Raw genomic sequence first — 16,019 nt, forward strand, 5'->3', positions numbered from 1 at the left:
GTGTTGGGATGTATTAATGTTTGAAAGGCAGTGGCGAGTCTTTCTTTCTTCTTGATTTGTCGCTTTGTCCAATTTCCAGAAACGATCACATGTGTAACCTACAGGATAACATGTTTGAGAGAGAAAAGAAGAAGAGGAAAAGAAGAGGAAGAAAGGAGCACATAGGTCGCAGGATCTGAAGTTGTCAAAAATAGGGTATATGTTAAATAATTTTAAAAAAATGAATATAAGTTAAATGGAGGCGACCAAATAGGACGCCCCATGCAATTTTTACTAAGTTAGAACTTATTTGAGACATTTCTGTAAGATTCCTTTTAATATTCGCCTTTTATGCAAAGCAAAATTAAGTACTTTGGGTAAAATCGTAGAACAGGTAAAATACTAATGGACAATTACCTCTCGAAGATTATGATTTCCAAGAAACGTTGTGTTTTATCTTAGTTTGGTCTGAACCACAAGTTTTATTCGTAAAGTCAAAATGTTTTATTCTCTGACATTCCATGATATTAGTGAACTCAATGATCAAGTTATATATGGTGTAGCAGCGATAACAATAACAATAATAAGAAATTACCAAAATATAACAATAATAAGATAATAGTACTGCAAGTGTCATTGCTATTATAGAGATCCTGATGTTTTTAGAATGAATTCAAGTTATTTTTAACTCCTCAACTTGTTGCCTTCTTTTGAGAGCTTAATATTTGTTAGCCAGCCGGTTAAAAAATAAGTGTATAATCAGTGGTTATTTTTCACAGATTATGCAATAAATATACATACATAGACTACACAGTGCAAACATGCTAAAACTTGTAAAAAATAAATACTGGGATTATGCTCTGTAGTGTAAAAATAAAAAATCCCCCTTTTTGTTTTTTGTTTTTTTCCTTCTCTGCCAAATTGTAACAATAAGGGAAACTGATTTACATGCTTTACTCCCATCGTCCCTAATCGTGCATTCATTTTCAACTTATAATGACTATCCTTGGAGTGGGCCCTGTTTCTTCGGGTACATCCGATAAAATTCTGTTAACTGATGCAGAAGAAGCACCGAATCTAGATTACTAGGACATTTTTACACACTATCTAGTTAAGAATTAAGATACTTTATCGTAACTAAAGCTCTAACCAAGTCACAAGTTGTGGTGTACCTCAAACACGGCCAGTACCAAATCCGTCCAATTTATAAGTGAATTTGCTACAATCCTTGCCTACCAAACAGTTGCACATCTAGAATCCAAGGTCCTTCGCGTGGAAAGGAAATAAGAAAAAGAGCAAACATAAATACTAAAAAAGCAGCTAATGAGGACACCTAATAAAAGGCTGATGAGCAAAACAAGGACCCCAATAAAAGGATAGCGCAAAACAGGCTTCCACATGCAAAAGACTCCCTATTTACACATTTTAATAACAAAGATCACAATTTTGTCGTTCTCAACACCCATATATACGTTTCCAGTAATTTCCATCATAAGGATTGTTAATTAAGTATGGATATGTCCTTACACGCTATGTGTACTTCTAGCAATGGACTTCTGGATCAGAACTATTCTTGGGATTTGACTGCATGATATGATTTGAGAATCTATAATAAGTTAAGGGCATTGATTCCACAAATATGTTAGTACAGTCAGACCTCTCTATAAAAGTCATCTTTTATAACAACACTTCACTTTTACGCCCAAGTTTTTTTTGGAACCAATCTTTTATGTTATGTTATAATATATGTTCTCTATAACAACACTTCACTATAGCAGCCAAAAACAATTCGGAACAAACGAGGCTGTTATAGAGAGGTTTCACTGTATTTGGTATTACTTACACCCATCTTCGCATGGTCTTCACGCCACAGAGCCAACTTTTGTGAATGTTTTCCGCAGGCAGTTCTGACTTCCCGAGATGAGAATCTGCTCATTTGGCAATTTAAATTCGTCAATTAAAAGCTAAAGAAAACAACTACAAATAAAATTAATGTACGTATTTTTGTAAGCATAAGCTAACTTTCGAATAAAATGAACTGCTACAACTAAACACTTCAGCCCAATGGGCTGAACCGACTTGAACACTGGTTCAATGTCAAGGAAGGAAATATATGCTGTAATATACAATTTTAGAATATGGTATTGAACACATTTTTTCTTGCAGGCATCATACATAAACCTATAGCCAAAATGGAGGCCTTTAGGGCCATCTGAATAATTAATTGCATAGCACCCAATGATAATCACTACAGTGAGGAATGAAGCGTTTTATATGCACATACAAGAGATGACATACCTGAAGATATATTATACAAAATCAAACTGAGGCTTCTTTGCAGCAGGATTCATGCTTCGGTTCTGAATTTCAATATCAAGCAGAGCTCTTTGCCGGTTCCTAGCACTATCAATGTAGTCTTGGAGAGGGGGAAGAGAACCGCCAATACCTTCATCTTTAGGAGCTTGACCACGAATGATCTGTGGCATCCAAACCAAGAAAGAGTAAAAGGGGGAGAATGTCAATATCCAATAAAGAGAAGCAGAACAAATCTAGTCTAAATATAAAAGTGACACCTTTGATGCCCAATGTCTCTCTGCTTGCTGACAGACATCCCTCATGTCCCGCCCAGACAATCTGAAGTTAGTAACCGAAAGAGTGATCAGCAGAACTTTCACTTATTGCTAACTAGTACTATGCTAACTAGTACTATCTATTACAACTATTCCAAGTTGAGGAAATAAAAGCAAAAAATAGTGGAAGAATACTAAGAAACTATTAGAAAACTTGAACTGGAGAACCACATTAGCTTGAACCACATTTTCCAACTCAGCTGCTGAACTTGAGAATCCCTGCAAGTAGGCACTTTAATTCGTTGTAAGAGTGAAGAGGGTTGAACAATAAATTCTTACCCTTCCGTGGCTCTTGCAAATTCAGATAATTCAGAGTCTGTCAAATGCTTTGCATACTGTGCGGCTATTTCCTGACGAGTCTGTTGATCAGGTAGCGGAAATCTAATCATGGAATCAAATCGGCTGGAATCAACAGGAAAATGATGAATCAGAAAGAGCCAAAATTTCATGAGGTATCATTCAGACATCTAAAACCTCATTTACCTAATTAAAGCAGGATCAAGGTCTTGCTTTCTATTAGTAGCAGCCACTACCACTACTTTCTTCTCCTGCTCGAATCCATCAATCTGCACCAAGTAAATTTTTAAGAATCCACCATATGAATCCTTCTAATGGTCATCATATTAATAAATGTAGCAGTAGAAGCACTTTCTAAATGAATACTCCCCATTATTCTATGTGGCACTCTTTTCTTACTAGTCCATTCAAAAAATAACGGCACTTTTTCATATTTGGAAACAATTTAATTTTAAGTTTCTTTTACCCTTAATGGCATGTTTTTAGCGCCACAGAAATCTCATGGTATGGTTTAAGACAAGTTCCAACAATCTTTATTTCTTTCTTAAACTTTGTGCCCAGTCAAACTAAGCCACATAAAACAGTGGGAGTATAAAACTAAAATAAGCAACATTTGTTTCAAGCTAATCCTCCAAGACATCCTTTAAGAAGCTATTAGCTCAAATTTTTCCTTTAATCTTTTCCAACAAGTGTCTAGCAATACAGGGAGCTATGGTCCAATAATAAACCATAATAAAGCTAGGTGATGTGATTTCTTCCACAATGTGACTCGAGTTACAAAGCCCTTCTGTATTTTACAAGAGAGTACTGACAATTTCCTTCAGGGTATTATACAATATTAACAATTTCCCTGAGGGGTACTAACTATGTCTGAACCTTTGCAACTCTTTCACATATCACATGCACATATACTAATGCTAGTGATTAAGTATATTTAGGATTTCCAACAATACCTGCCGTAATAGCACTGACAAAAGTCTGCGTGTTGCTTCATGTGTTTCGCCATCACGAGCAGTGGCAAAAGAATCAACCTGCCATATGTGTGGTTCAAAAAATTGATACAAGGATATTGGATTTGTTGGAAGACAATCTTGAACATTAAATAGAGAGAATTATGTTTCTGCAGTCTCAGGGATTACCTCATCAAGGAACACTATAGCACCATTTGGGAGATCATTGGCAAGTGAGAACACCTTCCCTAACAGGCGTTCACTTTCACCATAATACTTTGACATAATAATTTCCAACGGCACATATAACAATGGCACACCCTGCAACATCAGAAGAGAAGCTCATCAAACCAACCAAAATATTGTAAAGCCGCACAACTATTGTTGCTGCACAGGGCAAGGTGGAAAAGTAATACCTAGAATAGATTAACATGAAAACTCCAAAACACCCATGACCCTGCCTAACTCGCCACGCTGTCTCTACGATTATAAGTTTCCTGCTTTTTAGTTATGGGGGTATGGATCTCTAATTGTTGAAGCACGTAAAAAGATAATCACGATGCCAGGCCCGGTATACATGGGCACATTTGCACTACGAAGTTTCACCTAGATAGGCAATGTCATGTTCAAGATTGAGGGAAGCAAGTGGATGCAAAAACTATTTTCCTGAAGGTAACAGAAATATTAATTGAGCCTTATCAAGTACATAGATCACATATAAATACTTTTTTTATAAGGTAAATCGCATAAAAATACTAGTATTAACTTCCTAGTTCCTACATACTGGCGGGTACAGCACGTGCTATTACTCCCGTGACATCACTGACTAATAGTCTAACCCAAATTTTCCCTAAAACCTCTGTATAGATCCACCTCTTAGATTCATCCTGGTTGCACTCTATAAGAATCCTGCAACCACCGACATAAATCGAGCGTATGAATCATTTTATTACTTGGTTAGACATTCTCCCTATACATGTGGTTCGGACACTTGCTTTTTAAAGTGAAAAGCAAATGGAATTAAATTTCTTTTATGGTTTATTTTTTGGGATAAATGGACATAGATGATTTTTGTGATGCAGCGGCAGAGAAAAGCCTGCTAAGATGCAAAAAATTGAATTTAAGTTTCAGGAAAGTAATATCTGTCATAGAAGCAATTTTTGTTTACATCTATTCAACGACCGAAATGCATAAGCTGGCATTTTCCTTCAGATGGTCAGCACATAGGCTAGAGTTCCTGCAGCTTCCTCTCTTTTGGTGAGCCCACCTTCGTACTCGTGGGACCACTTTATTTCAGTTGTATAATTTTGTATAGCGCGGGCAAGCCCCGTAACTTTATTATTTCATTTGTAGAGTCATAGAGGCTCCATAGAGGATTTGTATTATTTTGGAGTAATCGGTACTCATGGCATCGCGGATGACATTTCTACTTATGTCTAGTTTATGCTTTTGAAGAACTTTTATTGTTAATGAAGCTTATCTCATTTCTCTCATCTAATATTGTAATTAATTAAATGGATTGAGCTACACAATTACGAGTTGGGGTATGTATTATGCTACAATGGTTCGCTCGGTGCAAGTTGGTAGGCACTGGGAGCCGGTCACGCCGCAGTCCATTTTGCGGCGTGACAAGGTTTATGTACACTAATTTACACTATCCATATTCTGAACTTGGTTCATTGGATGGGTTTATTATGGCAGACAAATGATTTAAGATTAGGACAGAAATCAGTAATTTCTTGCGAATCAAGGGTTCTTCTTAGATATAACATCTGATCTTCAGCAAGAAAAATTAATCAAAGACCAGTATGCATAATATAAATACAGAGAGACAATGTGTTCTACATTGACAAACCTACATCTGCAGGTGATGGCGAACAACAGCACAAACCAACAAAATGGTAGATGAAGCTATAAAAGAGTTAACTGGCGTACCGCTTGATTAGCTATAACACGTGCACAGGATGTCTTTCCAGTACCTAAAAGAAGTACATAGATGAACAAGCATTATTAACTCCCTAGCAGAGGTGGATATTGCAGGAATAAACCACCCTTCAGACCCCCCAAAATTAATTAAAATGTTCAGTTTTTTTGGTTTTGCATAAGGGTCCAAGCAAATCTGAAATAAAACAGTCAAGATTTTGGAGGGCTCAACGCCCAACCACTGGATGGAAGTAGGACTCCCAGGCGCCATAGTGATCACATTTGAACTCAGCTTCACGAGACGTTGTGCCGGCTGTATCGCCCGAAAGTGAGTGTCAAGGCGCCTGATGGTGTTTGCCACAGGCAGACATCTTCTCAAGTTACTTTTGGCTGGTGCCAGGAGTGGATCCACGATTTAAACTCTATGGGTTCAACCTTTAAGATTTTTAGAATTGAAACCATTGTACTTTTAAAGCTATGGGTTAATATTTACTATTTGTTGTAATCTTAGTAAATGTTTACACATAAATTTATGCTCTGCATCGAAAGTTATGGATTTAGTTGAACCCATCATCTTAATGCTACATACGCCCCTGGCTGGTGCGATACATGGACTTTCAGATACTTAGGGACTTTTTTGGAACTTTGGAGATAGAAGCTTTGACACCACTCATTGTTGAGAGATATAAGGGAGAAAGAAGAGGCCAAAAAAAAAGAGATCCAAAATCTGAAATTTCTATCATATCTTCTCAACTTTTTTGCTTTCCCTTATCACGTGTAACTCCATAATGGAGAAAGCACTTTTTACTAGGGAATAATGAATCCTTTTGTTCAGATCTGAAGTTTTATAATTAGACCTTCATTTGTGCTTGCATTAAGCAGTAGATCCATGTGTGTTTGACTTGTTTTGAGCAATAGATAATGATAGCTGGTGAGGGCCCTTAGCCATCTAATATTACATTATTTTGGCTTGTACACTTGATGGTGGGATAAATCCTAAATCAAGAGGGATATAAGTGTATAACCTTGTTCGATTCAAATAAAGCAAAAGTATTTAAGATGGTCTTTTTAGACCTTAACTGAGGAAGAAGCCTTTTGTGCTAGATCTATCAAAATAGAGGACATTGTAGTATATTTGGAATCCTACCACTTGATGTAAGTTAATACGATTTTTAATGCATTCTCTTTGATGAACGATCTAATCTAAATACATAACTTAACAGAAAGGAATATGTTTCCTGAGCTTATAATAGTTTATAGTATTGAGAGAACCAATTATATTTATTGAGCTAAAAAGTGAAGAATATGCATATGAATCTTTGATCTACCATTAGAGTGAAGTTGATTTGCCCATCTCATTCATCACTGTTAAAGCCTTAATCCTAGCCCTTCTTTCATGTGTCCATAAGTTAACTTGTTCAATAGTTATTGGCAGATTCACATATACACCTACAATTAATCGAATTTCCAGATAATTTAAAGGCAAGGTGAGTTTGTAAAGTATATATAACTAATCCTTGTGGGACCAACATCTTACTCTAAACTATATTCCCTGGACTCTACGTGAATGCGAGATGCTTTGTGCACCAGGCTGTCATTTTTTTACATGTACAGTTGCTGGTGTAATTAGCTCATGCCAACTTGGCAAATTCAAACCCCCTCGACAAGAAAGCTAATAAAAACAAAAAGGAAAAATAAACAAAGAAAAAACATGCACACTAGAAAAGAAAGCTAGTAGAAGGTTTGGAAGATCTCTATTTTCCCACATGCACACTAGAATAGATTTGCAAGAAATAAAAGCAGTCAAACTCAAGTTAGGTCATTCCATGTCCATCCACCATTGAATTAAACAAAGAAAAATTAACAGCGCTAGTAGGCAAAGCTATTGTTAGCATGTCAGCAGCATCAAGATAAATATAAAGGAAAGCTAAAATTTGGGCATCATAACTACGACAGGCTGATTCCACAAATACAAAAGCATCAAGATGAATATAAAGGAAAGGTAAAATTTGAGCATCATAATTACAACAGGCTGATAACATAAATACACATATAAATGCAAGAGCATCAGAGCAATATATTTTGAATAGGCTCAGCACTGAATAGATATATGCATTCAACATTCAGGCATAGGGGTCAAACCTGGTGGACCTTCAAATAAGACTGCTCGGGGCCTGTTCGTCTCAAATTTGCGCCGGGTCCCACGAGCAATATCATCATATACTTCAGGACTTTGCAAAGCTAGCAATATTGTATCTTCAATTTCCCTACAAATTAGAAAATCAACAAAAGGTGACACTTCAAGACAATGTAGATACTATTCTTGACGACAGGTACATTCACCACTAAACTTGTAATATGCTCGACGAGACGTAGATTCACCAGTAAACTTGTACTATTCTTGGCACATGCACATTCACCAATAAAGTATATACTAGTATTGATGTCAATGTCACTTAGACGCTTGCATGATTTCAAATATACTATTATTCTTTTGAGAACATTTCAAATATGCTATTGTTGAAACAGCTACATTCAACTCTACATTTTTTTCATGAATTAAATCAATCCAAACTAACTATGCATGTCTAGTACTGAAAATGGTAGGGTATGGTTTTATTAGATAAAGCAATTGATTTAGGCAACAAATATCTAGATTAGAGGAAGGATTTGTCACACTAGATTTAGAAACACATATTTTGTCAAAAATACAACCTAAAGAAAGAAAAGGTAAGCTTGGTACTCACGTTACTAGTATTTTGATATCACAGACTTGGAAGATCACATGCACCTACTGTCCATATGAAGATCCATCTAAAGCTTGACAAAGGGCCATTACTCAATTTGAAACTTTTCAAACATTCTAGCTTGTCATTTAAGATGTTCTCGTATGATCAAATAATTGTGTGAATTCTCGTTTGTTATTTTAGATCACGTTTCCTACTTATCAAAGGGATGATTAGGGCAAGGAAGGGGAAATAAAGTAGCCATTTGGACAACCTTTTGGCAAAGTTGTGAAAGTGGGAAAAAAGTTTGTGCAGAAAGAAAACGTATTGGATAGCCATAGTTTTATTGAAGATTTCTGAGTATTTGTGGGTGGAAAAAGACCTTTTCTTGATAAAACACCCTAAAGAGAACTTTAGGGAAAAAGACCTTTACAAACTGTTTTTCAAAAACTTCTTGAAAAAGCTATAATAAACACATCGTTGGAAAAACTTTTTGCAAGATTTCTAAAAGAATTTCAGGACAAATGCCACCTAAATGGTCTTCCCTTATCAAACAAGGGAAATAACCGATATTTCTCTTTTAATTACCTTCCTCCCACCCTTCATCTCCATTGTCTAGATAATCCAAATTGTCTACCTTTCAGGGAAAAGAAAGACCAAAACAAACACCAATTTTTTATCTCCAGTTTAACAGTTTGCTAATTCGGAACAAGATAAATACTTCATCTTGAACCACAGTTGCAGAACCAAAATGCACGAATGTGATGATTCAAATCAGAGTCACTTACCGTTTCTGCAAACTATATCCAGCAATATTATCCCAGGCAATATCAGCTTTTGGATTACCACTATTGGACGCATTAATACCAAAGATTTTTACTCCCATAGACTCTAGAGTAGCAACTGTTTTATCTACAGAAGGAACTCGATCAGCATCCCCTCTTGCTCCCAAGTCCACTGTTTTTTGTTGTCCTGCTAGTTGTAGCACAGATACCAAAGCGTCAAGTTCCTCATCAGTAAAGCTCCCAGGCTTCATAAACTCAATTTCCTGCACATAATTGCAGAAACTCTCATTATTGTCAAGCCAGGTTTTGCAAGCAAGAGGAAGCACAGTAATGCAAGAGACTCCAACAAATGTGGTTCAAAAGGTAAGGAGATGTACAGCTTTGTCGGCGCTAATGAGTGGACGAAACATGAGAATGCATAATTCTCCCTCATAAGGATTTGTATCCTTTCCTCCTGCCTGCTCCGCTGCAGTTTCATTTTTCTTCTGAGGACGGCTAAGTGCCAGTTGCCAGGCAACCCCACTGCGACAGACAGAATAAACCTTAAGGAAATTAGGGGCATTCACTCGATGAAGCAAATAAGACAGGCTATGAATATTAAAATGCAATTTAAATTTTCCAAATGACATGAACTGTAATAATGGAGCAATATAATCAGACATCGTTAAAGCAGAGATTAAACTAACCTGTCCCATGCCCGTAACATCATATTTGATGCTGCACTAGGATCTTCAAGTTTTACCCCAAGTCGTGAAACAAGATTTGCAATTAGTAGCGGAATTTCACAGGTTGGAGGAACTTGGAACTTGATAGTGACCTGCAAATTTGCATGAATTCAGTTAGGGTGAAAACTCAGCCATAGTCTGCAATGAATTTATTCCTCTTGAAAAGTAAAGTTAAAGCTGTTGAAGAATGTGCCAAATGGCTCAAGCAAACAAAACTTTGAGCGTCTACTGTCTAGAAGAAAAAGCAAGAAAATAACCTTTTGACCCTTTACAGCAACAGTAAAACGAGGATAAGAACCATACTGCACTCCTTTGCTCTTGAGCAGGTTTTCTAATCTACGTCTCTCCTTTTTTGCTGTTTCTTCAAGGGGATTGTGGCTTGGAGTTGGAAGAGAATCAGAAGCCGGAACTTTGGGACTAACCTATAGAACAGCAAGTTAACTCAGTACTGGTTCTCAAAATTTTATCATTTTCTCAACTAAGAACACCAAAGATCTGATTAGTGACTAGCTCATTTCCTGCATTCAAATGTATTATCATTTGTACCTATGAAGGCTTCCATGATAATAATGAGGTGTGCTTGATTAATCATGATTACAGAGTGACACGTCATGGCAACATAAACACCTATGGACAAAAATCAACATCAATAATGCATACTGACCTCATTAGAATCTGCATAAGCTACATCCAAGCCTCCAACTCCAAGCAGTCCAGCTAAAATGGCAGGAATAGCAGTTGAAGGCAACGATCTTGAATAAAATGTATGTCTATGACACCCAAAAGTTCCTGTAAACACTAATTCTAGTATAAAATCTGAAAATTTCAGTAGCTCATTAGAAATTACCCGAAGTTTCACAATATTCTGTTTCTTCCTGAATAAAGAAATGATAACAGTAAATCTTGATCACTCAACAAGGAGAAGAGAGTAGATTGATATGTATATAAACAAGTAAATATCCGTTGCAGCATTTATAAGAGCATATAAATATTCCCAAGCAATAATAGTCTGCAAACGTAAGATGTAGGCCAAGTGGCTACTAGAAAGCTTCGGATATATGAATCATCCATATCCATACCACTCTAATTGGGTTCACTTCATTGCAATACTCAATAATGTATTTTCTAAGACAGGTTAAGGATTCTCTAAAACTAAAGATTCTCTAAGCTTCACACTTATCCATACATACGAATACCTAACCAAATAAAGAGACTCCTGACAAATGTCAAACATAACAAAGTGTATTAACGATGAGGCTTTCTAGAAAGTAGAGGCTTTCCATTGAACAAAAAATGCAGCCGCTCAATCTCTACTCTATGATATTATCATAGGTTAATAAAGATGTGACCTTTTGTAATCAAAAACAAGAAAAGCACTTCTGAGAAGATTTTGGATTTTTTTTCAATTAAGAAACATTGCGTGCTAACTTTTGAAATCATGGAAAATCAAACAAAAGACTAATTTTAACACTATTACATGGTCCCGCGGATACGGCCAATATAGGAATTGTTAAGGATAGTCAATATATTTGGTGATTAACCAATCTTTACATGCCCATGTTCTTTGCTTTTGGCATGAAGAACAATGAGAGAAGCTTCCGCAGAAAATGAGAAAAAGAAAATAACTAGAATCACATTTGAAATGCTCCATCTCTAACATCATAGCTCTAAGATTTACGGTTCAGGGATTAATATTCAACAGCAGTCTTATGTCAGGACTAAACCTATCATAATCTACCAAACTCTAATTAAATTATACAGGTATACATGAACTTGAAATAAGTAAATGGTCAATTCTTATTATCACGAAATCTAAAAAAAAAATCAGGAAGTTGGGCAATTGAGACAATGGGCATAATTGTAAATGAGTCCCAAATGCATGATCACATGTATGCTCACCGAGGCTGGGCTAAGTTACAGCAATTCGGTAACGGCTTAGCTACAACTAGTACTAGAAATTAAGCCAATCGAGAAAGTACATAAACAACGCCTACATATGAACAATATGCTAGCATTAATAATCGATACCGAGGGGGGAAAAACACAAAGGGACACAGAGAGAAAGCATAGAACACACCATTGTGCGGAGGGAGTTGAAGGATAGGAGAAGGAGAAGCTAGGGCTCTGTAATGAGAGTGAAGAGCTCTCGCGAGACGCCTTATTGACGCCATAATTGAAGCGGGTAATTCAATCGGCGATCTCCGTGGTTATGGTGTTTTTATTTTTTATTTTTTATTTTTTTGTCAGTCTCGGTAGGTTCCGGTTCACGACTTCAGGTCGCAAAATAAGTCTAGAGTAGAATTTCGTTACGATGGATGGATGTTATATAAAGCTCACGTCCGTCGTAAGACTAGTACTATAGCAAGAAATTAGGATAGATATAATAACGTGTAGCCATTTTAAAGGGTTGTTATTTAGAAATTACTTAATGTATTTTGAATTTTATTTTTTTTATTTTTATTTTTGGGACAAAAATATTCTGAATTGCCCTAAAATTGAGATTTTTAGTTTAATATTTCAGGACAAAATTAATACTGACTAATTTATAAATATCATCCCTCAAAATAGTTATACGTGCACTTGTCCCGAAATATATATAATAAGAGAATACTTTATTATATATATTGTCACTTGTAATTTTAGGGAAAAAATAATAATTAAGGCTTAGAAAAGAAAACATAATTAATGAAAGTGATTGAATAAAGTTATTTAAAGCGTAATTAAATAAAATTATCAAATAAAGTTAATCTAAAGTATTAAGGTTTAAAGTTAATTTAACAAACATATTTAAAATATATAGCGAGAGATAAAAATATTTGAATTGAAATACTATTTTTTTGAAAGATAATAGTAAATCACTTTTAAATTTTGCCTCTAAATTTTAGCATCTAAGATAAAAATAGTTATAAAAATAATTACACACATAAAAATAGTTATAAATTAATTGAAACTGAATATTTTATTATTAAAAATAAAGGAGAACGGAAATTTAGCTTGAAACAACTGCATATGCGTTAAGCTACATATTTAGATTTATGTATTTTTTTTGGTTTTGTATTATTATTATTATTATTATTATTATTATTATTATTATTATTATTATTATTATTATTATTATTATTATTATTATTATTATTATTATTATTATTATTATTATTATTATTATTATTATTATTATTATTATTATTATTATTATTATTATTATTATTATTATTATTATTATTATTATTATTATTATTATTATTATTATTATTATTATTATTATTATTATTATTATTATTATTATTATTATTATTATTATTATTATTATTATTATTATCTATACATATTTTATCTATTTATTTTGTTAAACCAAATCAACTCAAAACTTATCCAAGCTTTTGAATTGAGAAATAAAATAAAATCCAAGTTTTTGAATTGGAAAAGAAAACTCCGAAGACGAAAAAATACTTCCATATTTTGGTAAGTGTAAAGTATGAGCACATGTAGTTTTTTGTTTATTATGGATTAAATACTATATGAAATAATTATATAAAATTTTATAGTAGGGAAAATAATATGAAAGAGGGGAGTGAAGATAATGTGAGGGAATTTATACTTTGAATTAATTTAAAAAATAAAATAAAGATAATAAATAAACTAAGAAATATTATTGAAAAGTTTACACATCCAAGTAGTAGAATATAAGAATAAAAATAGATGAAAAACTTTATTATAAGAAAAAAAATTCAAGATCATCTGTAGTATATTATAATTGGAGTAGATGGCAAGGATATGGACACTTTTAAACTATAGGTATCTTAATAACATGGATAAGAAACTAAAAAAAAGGAGAAAAATAAATAACTACAGTGTAAAAATATATAAAAGGATAAGACTTACTTCCTCCGTTTCAATTTATGTGAACATATCTTCTTTTTTGTCCGTGCCAAAAAGAATGACCCATTTCTAAATTTGAAAATAATTTACCTTTATGTAATAATTTATAGCCACATAAATTATATGTGCCTCATTTTACACCACAAGTTCAAAAGTCTTCTTTTTTTCTTCTTAAACTTTCCAGTCAAATAGGTTCACATACTGAAATGGAGGGAGTATTTGATTTTGAGATGAGAATTCTTTTTAATAATAATCCATATGGTCATACTATATGGATAAGATCAAGTAACAGAAAAAATTATAATAGATAAAACTAAAATAAAAAATAGACAATTGACATAATTCCAAGAAAAAATAAAAAATATAAAGATATAATTTAAATCTTATTTAGTAATTTCAATTTTAAAAAAAAGGCAAACTTTCATATTTTATTAAATACAAAAGGGAAGAAGAATTAATTTAAGCATTTATTGGAAGTAATAAAAAAAATTATAACAAGTATTAGTAGATTTGTGACATATAATAAAAGAACTTCGTTGTATAAACTTTGAACTAATTCAACACCACCCATTTAGAAAAATAATACAACAATATTCGTATTATAAATGCTAAATGAAAAAAATTAAAATATTATAAAACAAACTAATGTATAAAAAGGAGAATCAAGATAAATGTGAGTCAATCCACACTTCAAATTTATTTGATAAAATTAAGTAAATAACACTCAAAAATATTATCGATTAATTTAAATAATGAAAGAATTCTGAAAAATAGTCATACAAGATAAAGTCAATTTATTAGAATTTAATATAATATAATATTTATTATATTATATTAAAGTGGTAATCTACTAAAAATTTATATGATAATTTAATAATACTAAGTAATGCATAATCGAATAAAAATAAGCAAGGGGAAAAAAGAAAAAAAATATAAATTTTACTAAAAATATATAAATATAAGACTTTAATCTGAAGTATAATGAGAAAAATAGTACATACACATATAACTAAAATCATAACAAACAAAGACAAATTAATCAAAAGTGACATTAATAAATATATGGTATTAAGTACTTGTTAATTTAATAAAGAATAAAATAAGGAATAAATAATTTATTTAATTATCATATGGGTGTATCCTTTAATTTTATATAAAATTATATTTTCGCACACTTCATAGCAACTAAAGTTTATTAAAATAATATGATATATCATATCATAATTTCATAAGATTAATATTCTTTAAAGTTAATTGCATATCGTGACTCTCGCGAGACGCCTTATTGACGCCATAATTGGAGCGGATAATTCAATCTACAATCTCCATGGTAATGGTATTTTTTTTTTTTGCCGCTCTCGGTAGGTTCCGGTTCAGGATTTCAGGTCGCAATAATATAGTCTAAAATAGAATTTCGTTACGATGGATGGATGTTATATTGTGATGACCCGATAGGTCATTTTAAGTTTTAGCCGTAACTTTTGTGTTCTGAGACCTCGATTAGCTCTGTTTAGTGTTCCTCGATTTGCATGCGCAGTCCGTGTCTTGTTCCGAAAAATATGAATTTTTGCCTTAAAAATAATTTGAGTTGACTACGGTCAATAGTTTGTGTAAACGGATTCGGATCAGTATTTTGACGGTTTGATGAGTCCGTATCGTGATTTGGGACTTGGGCGTATGTCCGGAATTGAATTCGAAAGTCCCTAACTTGATTTAACGTGATTTGTTGAAAACTAGTAATTTGAAGGTTTAAAGAATTTTGAAATTTGACCGTAGGTTGACTTTATAGCTAGCGGGTTCGGATTTTGGTTCCGGAACTTGGTATATGTTCATTTTACTATTATTGACTTGTCTGTAAAATTTGGTTCAAAGCGTAGTTTATTTGACATGATTCGGACGCTCGGTTATAAATTTGAAAGTTTTTACGTTTTATTGAAAATTTCATACATTTTGATGTCAGATTTGTAGTTCTAGGTATTATTTTTGTATTTTGATCGTACGAGTGAGTTCGTATGATGTTATTACACTTGTGCGCATGTTTGGTTTGGAGCCCAAGGGGCTCGGGTGAGTTTTGGATAGGCTACAGATCAATTTTGGACTTAGAAGGTTGTTGGTTTTCACTGTT

General features: G+C 33.4%; 1 protein-coding gene across 5 annotated transcripts; it reads right to left on the reverse strand.

Annotated features, from left to right (window-relative positions):
• Nucleotides 1–1,141: 1,141 nt before the first annotated feature.
• On the reverse strand, nucleotides 1,142–12,313 carry LOC104115608 (uncharacterized). Of its 5 annotated transcripts, none has more exons than XM_018777465.3 (15): nucleotides 12,093–12,313; nucleotides 10,680–10,831; nucleotides 10,273–10,437; nucleotides 9,977–10,107; nucleotides 9,668–9,812; nucleotides 9,294–9,553; nucleotides 7,922–8,046; nucleotides 5,792–5,835; nucleotides 4,046–4,177; nucleotides 3,860–3,937; nucleotides 3,093–3,175; nucleotides 2,889–3,011; nucleotides 2,553–2,613; nucleotides 2,278–2,456; nucleotides 1,142–1,222 (listed from the first exon to the last, which is right to left on the reverse strand). In XM_018777465.3, exons 1-14 carry the CDS (start codon nucleotides 12,184–12,186, stop codon nucleotides 2,289–2,291), a joined length of 1,761 nt encoding a protein of 586 aa, XP_018632981.1. In that variant the 5' UTR covers nucleotides 12,187–12,313; the 3' UTR covers nucleotides 1,142–1,222; nucleotides 2,278–2,288. The 5 variants fall into 5 exon arrangements, with proteins under 5 accessions (XP_018632981.1, XP_033517046.1, XP_070052328.1 ...); XM_033661155.2 differs by lacking the exon at nucleotides 1,142–1,222 and adding an exon at nucleotides 1,574–1,907 and having other exon boundaries at nucleotides 10,680–10,804; XM_070196227.1 differs by lacking the exon at nucleotides 1,142–1,222 and adding an exon at nucleotides 1,574–1,907 and having other exon boundaries at nucleotides 10,680–10,813.
• Between the last annotated feature and the right edge of the window lie 3,706 nt (nucleotides 12,314–16,019).

This window comes from Nicotiana tomentosiformis, chromosome 2, assembly GCF_000390325.3.
Source record: "Nicotiana tomentosiformis chromosome 2, ASM39032v3, whole genome shotgun sequence".
NCBI classification, from domain to species: Eukaryota; Viridiplantae; Streptophyta; class Magnoliopsida; order Solanales; family Solanaceae; genus Nicotiana; species Nicotiana tomentosiformis.